This window comes from Lacerta agilis, chromosome 18 (assembly GCF_009819535.1).
Source record: "Lacerta agilis isolate rLacAgi1 chromosome 18, rLacAgi1.pri, whole genome shotgun sequence".
NCBI classification, from domain to species: Eukaryota; Metazoa; Chordata; class Lepidosauria; order Squamata; family Lacertidae; genus Lacerta; species Lacerta agilis.
In genome coordinates this window covers 7295132-7310500 of record NC_046329.1, presented here as the reverse complement: position 1 = coordinate 7310500, position 15369 = coordinate 7295132, and the positions used below count along the sequence as shown (strand labels likewise).

General features: G+C 48.7%; 1 protein-coding gene across 1 annotated transcript; it reads right to left on the bottom strand.

Moving 5' to 3' along the window:
• Window positions 1-4809: 4809 nt before the first annotated feature.
• On the bottom strand, window positions 4810-13391 carry LOC117039492 (mast cell protease 1A-like). Its single transcript, XM_033136625.1, has 5 exons — window positions 13297-13391; window positions 8970-9117; window positions 8043-8178; window positions 6419-6670; window positions 4810-5238 (listed from the first exon to the last, which is right to left on the bottom strand). The coding sequence occupies exons 1-5, from the start codon at window positions 13355-13357 to the stop codon at window positions 5104-5106; spliced, it is 732 nt and encodes a 243-aa protein (XP_032992516.1). The 5' UTR covers window positions 13358-13391; the 3' UTR covers window positions 4810-5103.
• Between the last annotated feature and the right edge of the window lie 1978 nt (window positions 13392-15369).

Below are 15369 nucleotides of genomic sequence, written 5' to 3'. Positions count from 1 at the left end.
GTGCTCTGGTCCATGGGGTCACGAAGAGTCGGACACGACTGAAAGATTGAACAACAACAACAGAGGTGTGTGTTGCGCTGCAATAATAAAATGAAACGCTGGGACGAATTCGTAGAATTAGAAGGAACCCCAGGGGTCATCTAGTCCAACCCCCTGCAATTCAGGAATCTCAACAGGGAAGTGGAGCGGACTTCCTGGGTGGTGGCAGCTGACTGGCATGACCTTGAGAGGCTTCTGGTGAAGCTAAGAATTGGAAGGAGAGTGAAGCTGGTAAAATGTGTGCCGGACGAGGCAACTGTTAGGCGGATATGTAACTGGTTGACTGACGGCACCCAAAGAGGCCCCGTTAATGGTTGTTACTGTGGGATGTAAACACAGAGCAGCCAAACCCAACACTGCTAGAGTGGACATGAAGGTAACTCAGTCCTCCAGGCTTAACTTCCTGTTTACCTGGACTGAGTTACAGGAGCCAGAAGTAGGTGTGGTCTTCCCTTGAACAATATCCCAAAGATCTCTCTCCATTTATTTATTTTTTGCAAGCAGGATGCTCTCTCTCAGCTTGCAGCTGAGAAAAGCAGAGGTGAAGCCGGTTCCCCTATGGAATCAGCTTCACCACATGTAAATAGATTTATCTAAGCTTATCTGCCTCTTTGAGCCTGTACTGTAACTCATGGATGACTGTAAGTAAACTCTTTTATATTTTATAATCAGTACTGTGTTGTGTCTTTGCTTTTAAGAGGGAAGAAGGGGAATATACCAGGAATATATATTTCTTATAGAGGCTTTAGCAAGCCTATGCAACCGTTTTCCGCTGTGTTTTAGAAGGGAATGGAACTCTGCTAAGTTTGGAGCTTGTAAATACAAGCTGGGATGAGATATATAAAAATATATATACTCATCCACACTCCTAAACATTCCCACAGTTACTATTATTAGTATTATTAATTACATTTGCATTTCATAAACACCTGTAAGATCTCGGGGGCGGTTCACGACATAAAATTTCAATATAAAAAAACACAAAATGCATAATAATAATAATAGGAACAAAAACAAGCGAGTTATCCCTCCTTCCACAACACATTTAAAAGGGCACCAGATATCAATCAGCCAAAGAACTGGTTCCTCATAATCCTGGGGGCAGGGGGGGAGTGACAAGTGGGGTGCTGAAGGGGACTGCATTCCTCCGCTTAAAGACCTCCAAAGAAGGAGACTCCACCACACTCCTTGGCAGCAAATTCCACTGTCCAACAGCTCTTACTGTCAGGAAGTTCTTCCTAATGTTTAGGTGGAATCTTCTTTCTTGTAGTTTGAATCCATGGCCCCGTGTCCGCTTCTCTGGAGCAGCAGAAAACAACTTTTCACCCTCCTCTATATGACATCCTTTGATATATTTGAACATGGCTATCGTATCCCCCCTTAACCTTCTCTTCTCCAGGCTAAACATACCCAGCTCCCTAAGCCGTTCCTCATAAGGCATCGTTTCCAGGCCTTGGACCATTTTGGTTGCCCTCCTCTGGGGCAGCTCCTTATGTTTCAGGTCTCTTGCAACCGGAATCAGCCCGCCCATTATCTTAGCATGTTTGCCATTTCAGATCCACGCGACTTTAAGGAACATCCGCTTTAACAACAGCGCTGGAGATGAAAAGGTTCCTTTTTAACCAGGCCTTTGGTTGATCTGTTTGACATCCTATACCCTTTTAAAATGTGGCTCTCTTCTGGGGACGGACGGATGATATTGGGTTGTTGTTTGTATTCTGATTATATACGTTGTGACCTTTTCTGTGAACCACTGTGAGACCTCCAGGTATAGGGCGGTATATAAATTCCAACAATAACAACAACAGCGATGGCAGAAGGTCCCAGGTTCAGTTCCTTTAAAAAGTGGAGAGGGATGTTTGCAACCATGCAGCATGGTTTACGGCTGCTTTTCAGAAAAAAGCAACTATACAAAGCAAATTTGGTTGAGCGCTGCTATCAGTCCCCCTTTCTCCCCTCACACCCTTCTATCTTTTCATGTGTCCCCAGTACGCTTCTCTCTAGGGTATATGGGGTGTTAGGAGAGGGGTGGGGGGCATGCTATGCTCCTTTTGGGGCAGTTTCTCAACTTTGGACGTTTCCCGGCGGCGGTTGGGGACCTGCCAAGATCAAACCACACGTATCATCTCACTATCTGATTGCCGTTTTAAGCAAGGAGAGGGAATCAAATGCACAGTGGTTGGGTTTATATATATATATATATACACACACACACACACACACACACACACACACACACACACACATTTAGGGACCCAGGTGGCGCTGTGGGTTAAACCACAGAGCCTAGGGCTTGCGGATCAGAAGGTCAGCGGTTTGAATCCCTGCCACGGGGTGAGCTCCCGTTGCTCTGTCCCTGCTCCTGCCCACCTAGCAGTTCGAAAGCACGTCAAAGTGCAAGTATATAAATAGGTACCGCTCCGGCGGGAAGGTAAACGGCGTTTCCGTGCGCTGCTCTGGTTCGCCAGAAGCGGCTTAGTCATGCTGGCCACGTGACCCGGAAACTGTACGCTGGCTCCCTCGGCCAGTAAAGCGAGATGAGCGCCGCAATCCCAGAGTCGTTCACGACTGGACCTGATGGCAGGGGGGGGGGAGTGACAAGTGGGGTGCTGAAGGGGACTGCATTCCTCCGCTTAAAGACCTCCAAAGAAGGAGACTCCGCCACACTCCTTGGCAGCAAATCCCACTGCCCAACAGCTCTTACTGTCAGGAAGTTCTTCCTAATGTTTAGGTGGAATCTTCTTTCTTGTAGTTTGAATCCATTGCCCCGTTTCCGCTTCTCTGGAGCAGCAGAAAACAACCTTTCTCCCTCCTCTATATGACATCCTTTGATATATTTGAACATGGCTATCATATCACCCCTTAACCTTCTCTTCTCCAGGCTAAACATACCCAGCTCCCTAAGCCGTTCCTCCTAAGGCATCGTTTCCAGGCCTTGGACCATTTTGGTTGCCCTCCTCTGGACACGTTCCAGCTTGTCAGTATCCTTCTTGAACTGTGGTGCCCAGAACTGGACACAGTATTCCAGGTGAGGTCTGACCAGAGCGGAATACAGTGGTACTATTACTTCCTTTGATCTAGACGCTATACTCCTATTGATGCAGCCCAGAATTGCATTGGCTTTTTTAGCTGCTGAATCCGGCGGTGTGGATCTTGTCCGAAGCCCGGGGCGGAGCTAGGGCCATGCCGCGACCCCTTGGGAACCCAGGGGGAGCTCTAGTTGGTTTGCATCGATGGAGCTCCCCCTACCAGTGGTTTTGCCATTACTGGACTCCCTGCGCTGCGGGCAGGAGTCCGATATAGTCAGGTCCACTCAATGCCTAAGCCAACACAGCTCACATTCTGTAACCAATAAAGTTGTGGCCAAAATTTTGCCCAATAACATTAACCTTATATCCTGTGTCTTGGTGTTTTATTTCTCCCTCGGGGGGGGGGGGTGGCGGCTACGGGGTCTCGACACACAATGAAAGAGCCTCAAAATTACGAAAAGGAAAAGACCCGAGAAGGGGAATGGGCTCAACAATTCGTGGGAAATGAACAAAGCAAGATGACAGAGGTTGACTGACTATTTGTCATGGGTGCTTTAGTTGAGATTCCTGAATTGCAGGGGGCTGGACTAGATGACCCCTGGGGTTCCTTCTAATTCTACGAATTCATCCCAGCATTTCATTTTATTATTGCAACGCAACACACCAACTTCTTGTTGTTGTTCAGTCTTTCAGTCGTGTCCGACTTTTCGTGACCCCATGGACCAGAGCACGCCAGGCACCCCTATCTCCCACTGCCTCCCACAGTTTGGCTACACGCACACACACACACACCTGAAAAACAGCACTTGTGATATTCAACCCCCCCCCCCCGGGCGTTTTCGCGACATTTTCAGAGAGCCAAGGAAAAAAATCACAAGATTAATGCTCAGCCATTTTGCTTTACTGGATAATATACGTTTGACAGAATGCAACAGAAAAAGGGGCTGGTCCCAATTTACACCCCCCCTCCCAACTTCTTTCCCACTCCCCATTTGGCTATTCTGCCCCCTTAGGCATATAACCAACCAAAGTGGACTGGGGGCAGATCCGCTGAAATCATACAATACTGAGATCTCAAGCATTATACTGCTTTAGACAGCCATGTTTTCTTCCTCCCTTAAGAATCTTGAAAGCTGCAGTCTGCTGAGAGTTGTTACAAGACGCATATCCTGCCCCCCCCATAGAACTACACTTCCCAGAATTCCTGGAAGAAGAAGAAGAGTTTGGATTTGATATCCCGCTTTATCACTACCCGAAGGCAGGGCCGGTGCATCCATTAAGGCGAGCTAGGCAATTGCCTGGGGCGCCAAAATGGAGGGGGCGCTGGCCAGGCTTGGGCGGGGGGGGGGGCGTGACGGGCTAGCAGCAGCTTCTCCGCTGTAGCGGAGAGGTGCTGCTTGCCCCCTACACCACCCCCGGCTCCCGCTAAAGCAGGTTTTGGCGGGGGGCGGGGCAGGCGAGCAGCAGCTTCTCCGCTACACCAGAAAAACTGCTGCTTGCCTCTCCACCCCCCCCCCCACCTCCCGCTAAAGCAGGCTTTGGCGGGGGGCGCCAGAAGGTGGTATCGCCTAGGGCGCAAGAAACCCAAGCACCGATCCTGCCCGAAGGAGTCTCAAAGCGGCTCACATTCTCCTTTTCCCTTCCTCCCCCACAGCAAACCCTCTGTGAGGTGAGTGGGGCTGAGAGACTTCAGAGAAGTGTGACTAGCCCAAGGTCACCCAGCAGCTGCATGCGGAGGAGCGGGGACGCGAACCCGGTTCACCAGATTACGAGTCCGCCGCACTTGACCACTACACCACAATGGAGAGATGGGTCGACTGTTCAACCTCTCTGGGAATTGCCGCTCTACGAAGAGGCGAACCACACAAAAGCACTTGCGAATTGAAGACCTCATGGGCCCACTCGCTTCAATAGGTTGCGGGTGGGTGGGATTGCAGAACGAAAGCCGTACAGGTTATTAAGCATGCAGAAGGTTTTTTTTTTATATATATATAGAGAGAGAGCAAAGGGTGCTGCCGCCCGTTGCTTCTTCTCTTCAGGAATCCATGATTTTCTTGATCCAGGGAAGGAAATGGCCGATGCGAGAGTAAACGCCGGGAGGGTACGAGTTGCCAAACGAGACGATTCCTTGCACCACACCGTTGCACACCATGGGGCCTCCAGAATCACCCTGGGGGGAGAAAAGTAAACACCCTCACTGCTAACAAGCTCCTCGAACTGCACCATTCAATTGCAAAGATCTGGGCATCTGGCTCCAATTATAATAAGTGCATCTGAGGGTTGGAGGGAAGTTCTCCAGTCCAGCTCAGTGCGGACCCTCCAAGTGTCCCAATTTTCCAGGGACATCCCTGGTTTAGAGACGCCACCCCGTTTTCTAATTTGATCCCCGAGTGTCCCATTTTCCCTCAGGACGTACCTGAAGGAGCGTCTCCACCCCCATCGTCCAGCCCAGACGCTGAGGTCCAGCTCCGAGGGCCTTCTGGCGGTTCCCTCCCTGCGAGAAGCGAGGTTGCAGGGAACCAGGCAGAGGGCCTTCTCGGTGGTGGCGCCCGCCCTGTGGAACGCCCTCCCACCAGATCAACTATCTGACTTTTAGAAGACATCTGAAGGCAGCCCTGTTCAGGGAAGTTATTTTGATGTGTGATCTTTTATCGTGTTTGTAATATTCTGTTGGGAGTCGCTCAGAGTGAATGGGGAAACCCAGACAGATGGAGGGGGTATAAATAATAATAATAATAAATAATAATAATTTATTTTATTTTCATTGGAGAAATATTGGAGGGTATGGAGTTGTTATCGGACCCCCAAGGCAATCCTGTATAGGGAAGTGTTTTATAAAACCCAGTATACCTTAAGGAGCGTCTCCACTCCCATTTTCCAGCCTGGACACTGAGGTCCAGCTCCAAGGGCCTTCTGGCGGTTCCCTAACTGCAAGAAGTGAGGTTACAGGGAACCAGGCAGAGGGCCTTCTCGGTGGTGGCGCCCTCCCATCAGATGTCAAGGGAATAAACAACTATCTGACTTTTAGAAGACATGTGAAGGCAGCCCTGTTTAGGGAAGTTTTTGGTGTGTGGTCTTTTATTGTGTTTTTAATGTTCTGTTGGGAGCTGCCCAGGGTGACTGGGGAAACCCAACCAGATGGGCGGCTATAAATAAATTATTATTATTATTATTATTATTATTATTATTATTATTATTATTATTATTACTACTACTACCGTACGTTACTGGTCTGACTCCCAAGGGTGGTTCAGAACTTTCCCATGGTTCCTGAGCATTGTCTGATGGGAGTAGGAGTCCAGTCGGGGGGTGGGGGCCACAGATTCCTCCAGCCCTGACCTCCCCCTCACCTGGCTCGTATCCCGAAGCTCGTTGTGGCTGCCTGCGCAGATCATCCCATCGTTGAGGTTTGGGTAGACCTTCATGCACTTCCTGCGGCTGTAGATGGTGACGTTGGTCTCAAAGAGCCTCTCCGTGTCCTGGTTGTCGTCAATCAGGCCCCACCCTGCCAGGCTGCAGGGTGTCCCCTCGGGGAGGTCGCTGCTAGATTTCGGCAGGGGAATCATCTGGACGTATTTGTTCAGAGTAGCCTTGTGGGCCAGCTGCAGGAAAGGGAGATTTTGCAAAATCTCAACAACGTTGCCAAAAAATAAAAAAAAACCAACTCAACAACTTTTGTGTCCAAAATATGGCAACCCTAACATCATAAATGTAGTTACAGGTAGGTAGCCGTGTTGGTCTGCCATAGTCAAAACAAAATAAAATAAAAAATTCCTTCCAGTAGCACCTTAGAGACCAACTAAGTTTGTTCTTGGTATGAGCTTTCGTGTGCATGCACACTTCTTCAGATACACTGAAACGGAAGTCACCAGACCCTTAAATATGTATGCAATCAAATGTGTATGCAACCAAATGCCAACAGTGCCCTTCAGCTCTCTATATTGGGCAAACAGGCCAAACCCTACGCCAAAGGATAAATGGACATAAATCTGATATCGGGAATCCCAAGACAGAGAAAGCAGTAGGAGAACACTTCAGTCTCCCAGGACATTCTATACAAGATCTCAAAGTAGCTGTCTTAATACAAAGGAATTTCAGAAATAGACTGGAAAGAGAAGTTGCTGAATTGCAACTAATCACCAAACTTAAAACCATGGAGAGATCTGGTCTGAACAGAGACATTGGATTCTTATCTCATTATACATGACAAAGCTATCTTTAGCCATCTCACCCCTTGCCTTTCCCTGGAAGACCAATTGCAGTCGTTAACAGGTTTTCCACACCTATCAGCTGATCACCCATTCCCTCCACCCTTCTGAGTAATACCCCTCCCCACCCTCACACTATATACAAGGGTCTGGTGACTTCTGTTCCAGTGTATCTGAAGAAGTGTGCATGCACACGAAAGCTCATACCAAGAACAAACTTAGTTGGTCTCCAACGTGCTACTGGAAGGAATTTTTTTATAATAAATGTAAAGAGTGCGATCTGAGGACAATGCCAAGGACCAGAGAGAGGGGTGTGGGTGGCCACATTTGAACCCCTGGCTCAACGCACAACACCCCAGATACAGATCTCCACTGCTTCTGCTACCTGTAAGCTTCTGAATTCATATTTCTTAAAGAGAGGGGGAAAGGAAGGAAGTCCCTGTAATATTCGACTTCCCCAATTTTGAAGTTGAAGCATCTTGGTGAAACTCCCATGCTGCTAGTCCCTGGTGAGGGTCAGCTCTCCCACAAGCCACAGTGAAGCTGCTACTACACCAGGCAGCAGGATTTGAGCACCGTGTTGTAGTCATTATGCTGCACAGGTAGGGGGGACAGGAGGAGTTGTTTCAACCCCTTCCTACTTGAGGCCACTGCCTTTTTTTGTTGTTGTTTAATTGTTATTTTATTTATGATTTTCAGTTTTATCCACTGAGGCCACTGGCTTTGAGGGTGCTGAGAAAGGAAGAGGGAGCCTGGAGCAACTCACCTTGAGCAGAAGGATATCGTTTGAGACCGTTGCACTATCATATTCCGGGTGCTCGTGGTACGACTCAACGCCAATCACCTGTTGAGTGTCCTCGATGGCGGAGCGGTCGTGTGCCCCCAAAACCACGGTCATATCTCTGGAAAACAAGGGCAGCAGTGTGCGTTGGTAAAGGTTAGTGAACCGTGAATCTAACCTCAGCTATCGTTCTCTCTTGGTGACAGGAAGGATGGGGGAATCTGTCCATTTCCCCATTCTTAAATTTCTACACCAGTTTGCCTAATAGGTTGGTAATTAACTAAGACGGCGTCTCTGCTGCTTTGTCCCAGAGGTGTGTAACTTTAGGTCACATGGGAAAGGTATTCAGCTGCAAATCTCCATTTGGAGGGAGTTGGCCTTTGTCCTCAAGCACCGTAGAAGGAAGCATGTGTGCTAATGTTTTCTCTCCATGAGAGAACAGCTTTAGGCTGGAATGGAGCCTGCAAGAGGACAGAGCTTCGTTTACTGAAGTTATTTAATATTTAAGATGCTGAACCTATGCTTGGACAAGCATATGATTTGACACAACTATTCGGATGTAACATTAATTGTTTTGGTTCTGTTTTGCAACGAGTTCTGCTAGTAAAGCTTTGAAACTGTATTTTTGGAGTGGGAAATTTTTGGTTCCATAAGTTCCAGCTTTTATTCGTCCTATTGGTTCCATAAGTGCAATACTGACAACCGCAGTACTGCTTGCAAAGCAGGTGGTTGCAGCAGCAGGGAGAAGGAAGAGAGAGAGACAGAGAGAGATACAGAGAGAGACTTCACTTTACAACGGTCATTTGCCTCCGCATTTTTCACTTCCCCAGCAAATGCCAGCACCAGTACAAAAGACCAGCCTCCGACCATTAGCCTCGACCCCGGCAACCACTAGGGATTGGTGAGACGTACGTCATGCAGTGCGCAGCCGTCATAACCCACTGGGGGTCCACCAGGAACCCGCCGCAGCCAAAGCCCATGTCCGTTTTGAGTGCTGCCATGTAGGGTCTGGAGTGGGGTACTGCTTCCTGGCCTCCGATGATGTGGCTCCGCAAATGTGCTGCAAAAAATCAAAAATTAAAAAATTAAAATCACAAGCGGAGGTCAGCGTCTGTTTGTTGCCTCTTGCTAGTTTTAAGGGCACCATCCAGGTTGGCAGGAGGAAGAGATGTGGTAACCTGCTCCTTGAAATGGAAGCTCCATTTCCCCATTACAGACAAGCTGTTGAGTAGAACATGAGAATATGAGATGGAACTGCTGGATCAGGCTCCCTGGCCTATCTAGTGCAACATTGTGTCCTGACAGTGTCTAATTCTCTTTTAAAGTCACCCAAGTTGTTGTTGTTGTTGTTGTTGTTGTTGTTGTTGTTGTTGTTGTTCTTTTATTTATACATACATACATACATACATACATACATACATACATACATACATACCCCACCCATCTGGCTGGGTTTCCCCAGCCACTCTGGGCAGCTTCCAAGAAAAGATTAAAGATTAAAAATACAATTAAAACATCAGTCATTAAAAACTTCCCTAAACAGGGCTGCCTTCAGATGTCTTCTAAATGTCAGATCATTGTTTATTTCCTTGACATCTGACGGGAGGGTGTTCCGCAGGGTGGGTGCCACCACTGAGAAGGCCCTCTGCAACCTCACTTCTCGCAGGGAGGAAACTGCCAGAAGGCCCTCGGAGCTGGACCTCAGTGTCTGGGCAGAACGATGGGGGTGGAGACGCTTCTTCAGGTATACTGGGCCATTTAGGGCTTGAAAGGTCTGCACCAACACTTAGAATTGTGCTCGGAAACTTACTGGGAGCCAATGTAGGTCTTTCTGGACTGGTGTTACGTGGTCTCAGCGGCCATTCCCAGTCACCAGTCTAGCTGCCGCATTCTGGATTAGTTGTAGTTTCCGGGTCACCTTCAAAGGCAGCCCCACGGAGAGCGCATGGCAGTAGTCCAAGCGGGAGATGACCAGAGCACGCACCACTCTGGCCAGACAGTGCGCAGGCGGGGAGGGTCTCATCCTGCGTACCAGATGGAGCTGGGAGACAGCTGCCCTGGACGCAGCATTGTGCTGTGTAAAAGACTTTCTTTTACCCATCCTGAACCTTACAGCATTCAGTTTCAGTGGATGCCCTTCTGCCACTTCTAGCGTTACAAGAGAAGGGGAGAAAGCTTCTTCTTCCCCTCCATCATTTTTCAAACTCCATTCATGCTTCCTCTTTACTCACTTTTTCTCTGAACAACAAAAACAAATGCCCTAAATCAGGGGTGGCCAACTCCCAGGAAACTGCGATCTCCTCATAGAATTAAAAACTTGCAGTGATCTACCCCCTTTGGGGGGGTTCTGGTCAAAGTTGTCGAGCTTTTTAGGCCTGGTTTTTGAGAATTCGAGCCTAAACTCAAGGGAGAAATGGAATCAGCCACTCACCGACAGATCGCTGGGGGAACAACCAGCATCACTTACTAAACTCCATCTTCCATTCTGCAGATCAGGCAACAATGGAGGGCGGAGCGACGGGGCAGGGCAGGATTTTATTCTACCTATGCTAAGGAAAGTGCCCCTTCATGGATCACTGCCTTGTTGTGGCGAAGGGGCTTGAATTACTCAGGGAAGCTATGGACAGGTCAAGATGGACAGGTCATAGTGGAGAGTTTGGACCAAACGTGATCCACCTGGAGGAGGAACTGGCAACCCACTCCAGTATCCCTGCCAAGAAAACTCCATGGACAAAGACAACAGGCATATAAAAGTTGGAGGAGACTCTTGAGAGTCCCATGGACTGCAAGAAGATCAAACCTATCCATTCTTAAGGAAATCGGCCCTGAGTGCTCACTAGAAGGACAGATCCTGAAGTTGAGGCTCCAGTACTTTGGCCACCTCAGGAGAAGAGAAGACTCCCTGGAAAAGACCCTGATGTTGGGAAAGATGGAGGGCACAAGGAGAAGGGGACGACAGAGGATGAGATGGTTGGACAGTGTTCTCGAAGCTGCCAACATGAGTTTGGCCAAACTGCGGGAGGCAGTAAAGGATAGGCGTGCCTGGTGTGCTCTGGTCCATGGGGTCACGAAGAGTTGGACACGACTGAACGACTGAACAACAACAAAAGGAAAGTGACCCAGCGATCGACCACGATCTACCAAAACCTTCTGGGGATCTACCAGTAGATCCCGATCTACCTGTTGGGCATCTCTGCCCTAAATGCTGCAAACTTTCTCCCTAGGAGAAAGTTGTTCCATCCCCTTGACTGCCTGAGTTTCCCTTTTCTGAACCTTCCCCAACTCTTACAGTATGTATCCCTTTCGAGTCGAGGCGGCCAGAGAATGGCACACGGTCTTCCAAAAGCAGCTGCGCCACAGAAAGGTCTCCCCAAATTTCTCTCTTGCAGCTACCTGCTTGGGACAGGGGTGGGCTGGCTTGGAAAGGGAGGCGAGCGGGGTTGCCCACAAGCCAGGTCAGTTTCAAAGGAAAGGAGTCTGGATTTGGATCGAGGCCACCCCTTGGAGACAGGACCCGGTTTGCACAACCGTCAAGGAGGAGCGACGTCAATAGATCGCAGAATCACCAAATGGTAGAGTTGGAAGGGACCCTAAGGGTCATCCAGCCCAACCCCTGCCATGGAGGGATCTCAGCTCTTTAAAGCATCTCAGCTAAAGAGGCTTGACAGCCACCTGTCAGGAATGCTTTGATGGTGTTTCCTGCTTGGCAGGGGGTTGGACTGGATGGCCCTTGGGGTCTCTTCCAACTCTAGGATTCTATGATCCCTGACAGATGGCCGCCCAGCCTCTGCTTAAAAACCTCCAAGGAGAGACAGTCCCACTGCCAAACAGCTCTTATTGTCGGAAAGTTCTTCCTGATGTTTAGATGGAACCTCCTTTCTAATAACTTGAAGCCATTGGCAGGAACCTTTCTCTCTCACTCTCTCTTTTTTTTACAAAACTTAACACACATTTGTCAAATACAGTTTTTTACAATATTACAAGAACTCCGCCGAGTTTTGACTTCCCTCCTTCTCTACTTTAGTTTTCTTGATTTACATCATTCGCCCGCTTTCCCTTAAGTCTCAAATTTTATTTCCCCTATTGCAATACCTCCATCTTTAATCCTACTTTTTCCGCTAGGTTGCAAGTATTCTGTCACACCTGTTTAGTGATTTACGTAATTGTGGACTTCTAAATATTTCAAAAATTTACTCCAGTCAGCTTGAACCTGTTGATCTCTCTGGTCTCTTATCCTTGCAGTCAGTCTCGCAAGTTCCGAATATTCCATTAATTTTGTTTTCCAATCCTCTACCATTGGTACACTTTCTAATTTCCAATTCTGAGCCAATAAGATTCTGGCCGCTGTGGTGGCGTATAAAAAAAAAAATCTTTGATCTTTCCCTTTAATCTCCTCTCCAACCAAACCAAGTAAAAATGCCTCTGGTTTTTTTTGGGAATGTATATTGCAGGAACCTTTTTCTCAACATGGGGCTCGAACCCACGGCCCTGAGATGAAGAGCCTCATGCTCTGCAAACTGAGCTGTCCCAGAGATCAATTCACCAAGAGGGCTCCCCTCCTTGCTGCCTTATGAGGTCCACCCCACAAAGTTGGAGAACGTTTAAAATTTATTTGCCCCCCCCCTGCCCTTTTTAAAGGGCTGACTCCAAGCAATTTTCTGCTCATTGAAATAAATGGACCTTAGCCACACCTGTACATTTCAGTAGGTCCACTAGTAAAACCCTGAGAGGGAGTTTTGGTGGTTCCCTTCCTGCGAGAAATGAGGTTACAGGGAACCAGGCAGAGGGCCTTCTCGGTGGTGGCGCCTGCCCTGTGGAACGCCCTCCCATCAGAGGTCAAAGAGATAAATAACTATCTGACATTCGGAAAATAGCTGAAGGCAGCCCTGTTTAGGGAAGTTTTCAACCTGTGATATTTTAGTGTATTTTAATATCTGTTGGGGGCTGCCCAGAGTGGCTGGGGAGGACCCAGCTAGATGGGCGGGGGTACAAATAAATTATTATTATTATTATTATTATTATTATTATTATTATTATTATTAACGTTCTCTGGGCGTGCAAATTTGGCACTCTCTTCTCTTGCACACGGCTGGTGCCGTTCCGGCCACATAAAAAATGAACGGCACTTGCACCCTGAACATCGCAAATGGAAGGAATTGCAACTGGCTTAGCCTGAAAAGAAGCAGCAGAAAACAGCTCATCGAAGGAGCGCCCCCCATTTTTTTTTTGTTTAACTCACCTGTTTGGCCCCACGACAAGGACAGGAGCAGAAATAGGAGAGGCCGACTGAATCTCAACATCTTGACGTTCTGCTTGCCGAGCTGCGGAACTGCCTGGTGCTCAACTCTCCAGCAGCCCCTCGAACTCATAGCTTTTATTGGCGTTGGACTGTGCCTCCCCCAGTAAGCAACGGAGACTTGCAAATCTGATAGCGGCCGTTCCATGGAAGCTTACGTAAGCTAAAACGGCAATCAGATAGCGAGGCGGTTGGAGGGTGGAGGGCGGCTAACAGATCGAGGTTGAATCCTGACAAGACAGAAGGACTGTTCCTGGGGGACAGGGGGCGGGCGGGTGTGGGGGACTCCCTGATCCTGAATGGGGCAACTGTGCTCCTGAAGGACCAGGTGCGCAGCCTGGGAGTCATTTTGGACTCACAGCTGTCCATGGAGGCGCAGGTCCATTCTGTGTCCAGGGCAGCTCCATCTGGTATGCAGGATGAGACCCTCCCTGCCCGCAGACTGTCTGGCCAGAGTGGTGCATGCTCCGGTTATCTCCCGCTTGGACTACTGCAATGCGCTCTCCGTGTGGCTCCCTTTGAAGGTGACTTACACCATAGGAGCCTACTGTTGTTCCAACAGTCGTTCAACTGTTCAGTCGTTCAGTCGTGTCCGACTCTTCGTGACCCCATGGAGCCTACTACACAACACAAAACACTGTTGCTGGATGTAGGTTTTATTTTATTTGTTTTTTGTTATCTTATATCTTGGATATGTATATCCAGTTTCTTTCCTTTAAATTTTTTGGGGGCCCCCAAGAGAGTGGGGCCCTAAGCTACAACTTATATGTAAATCAAGCGCTGCTATGACGACTCTCATTTTAACCGCCTGGAGGCGGTTGGAGGATGGATGGCGGCTAACAGATTGAGGTTGAATCCTGACAAGACAGAAGTACTGATTTGGGGGGATGGGGGGCGGGCAGGTGTGGGGGACTCCCTGGTCCTGAATGGGGCAACTGTGCTCCTGAAGGACCAGGTGCGCAGCCTGGGAGTCATTTTGGACTCACAGCTGTCCATGGATGTGCAGGTCAATTCTGTGTCCAGGGCGGCTGTCTACCAGCTCCATCTGGTACGCAGGATGAGACCCTCCATGCCCGCAGACTGTCTGGCCAGAGTAGTGCATACTCTGGTTATCTCCTGCTTGGACTACTGCCATGCACTCTCCGTGGTGCTACCTTTGAAGGTGACTTGGAAACTGCAATTAATCCAGAATGCGGCAGCTAGACTTGTGACTGGGAGTGGTTGCCGAGACCACATAACACCAGTCCTGAAAGACCTACATTGGCTCCCAGTACATTTCTGAGCACAATTCAAAGTGTTGGTGCTGACCTTTAAAGCCCTAAACAGCCCAGTATACCTGAAGGAGCATCTCCGCTCCCAGGTCCAGCTCCGAGGGCCTTCTGGCAGTTCCCTCGCTGCGAGAAGTGAGGTTACAGGGAACCCGGCAGAGGGCCTTCTCGGTGGTGGCACCCTCCCTGTGGAACGCCCTCCCAGCAGATGTCAACTGAAGGCGGCCCTGTTTAGGGAGGTTTTGAATATTTGATGTTTTATTGTGTTTTTAATATTCGGTTGAAACCCATACAGATGGATGGGTTATAAATAATAAATCCCATTGCTGGAGCTTCTGGTTGGTCATTGCCCGAACAGGTTGCTGGACCAGATGGGCCTCATTTGGCCTAATCCAGCACCCGGGCTCATTTTATCATGTTCCCATGTATCTTCCCTTTCTAAGAACTCTCTGAAAGCTTAGTGACGTCCCAGCAAGAGATGACCTTAAGTGTATCAGGGGAGGCAAAGGAGATTGTTCAGTCAGATAGATGACAGTTCAAACTGAACGACAAAGATAATGCGAGGAGCTGCTTGATAAATGACAAGGGGCTGGTGATTAGCTTTTAGCTGGCATTATCTTCCATTTCCCAAATAGTCAGATGTTGGGCCCAGAATTGGTGGTTAAATGTCTGTTACACTTGGGGCAGATGAAACGATGGAGGGATCTGCGCTGGGTGGAGAGAGAGGAAGTGTGGTGGAGTCTCCTTC

Excerpts from the sequence above, each read along its gene's own strand:
- LOC117039492 (XM_033136625.1), bottom strand. The coding sequence starts at position 13,357 with ATGTTGAGATTCAGTCGGCCTCTCCTATTTCTGCTCCTGTCCTTGTCG. Across the intron at positions 8,179-8,969 it reads ACGGCTGCGCACTGCATGAC|AGATATGACCGTGGTTTTGG; the intron begins GTACGTCTCACC and ends CTTGTTTTCCAG. Across the intron at positions 5,239-6,418 it reads AGCTTCGGGATACGAGCCAG|GGTGATTCTGGAGGCCCCAT; the intron begins GTGAGGGGGAGG and ends TTCTCCCCCCAG.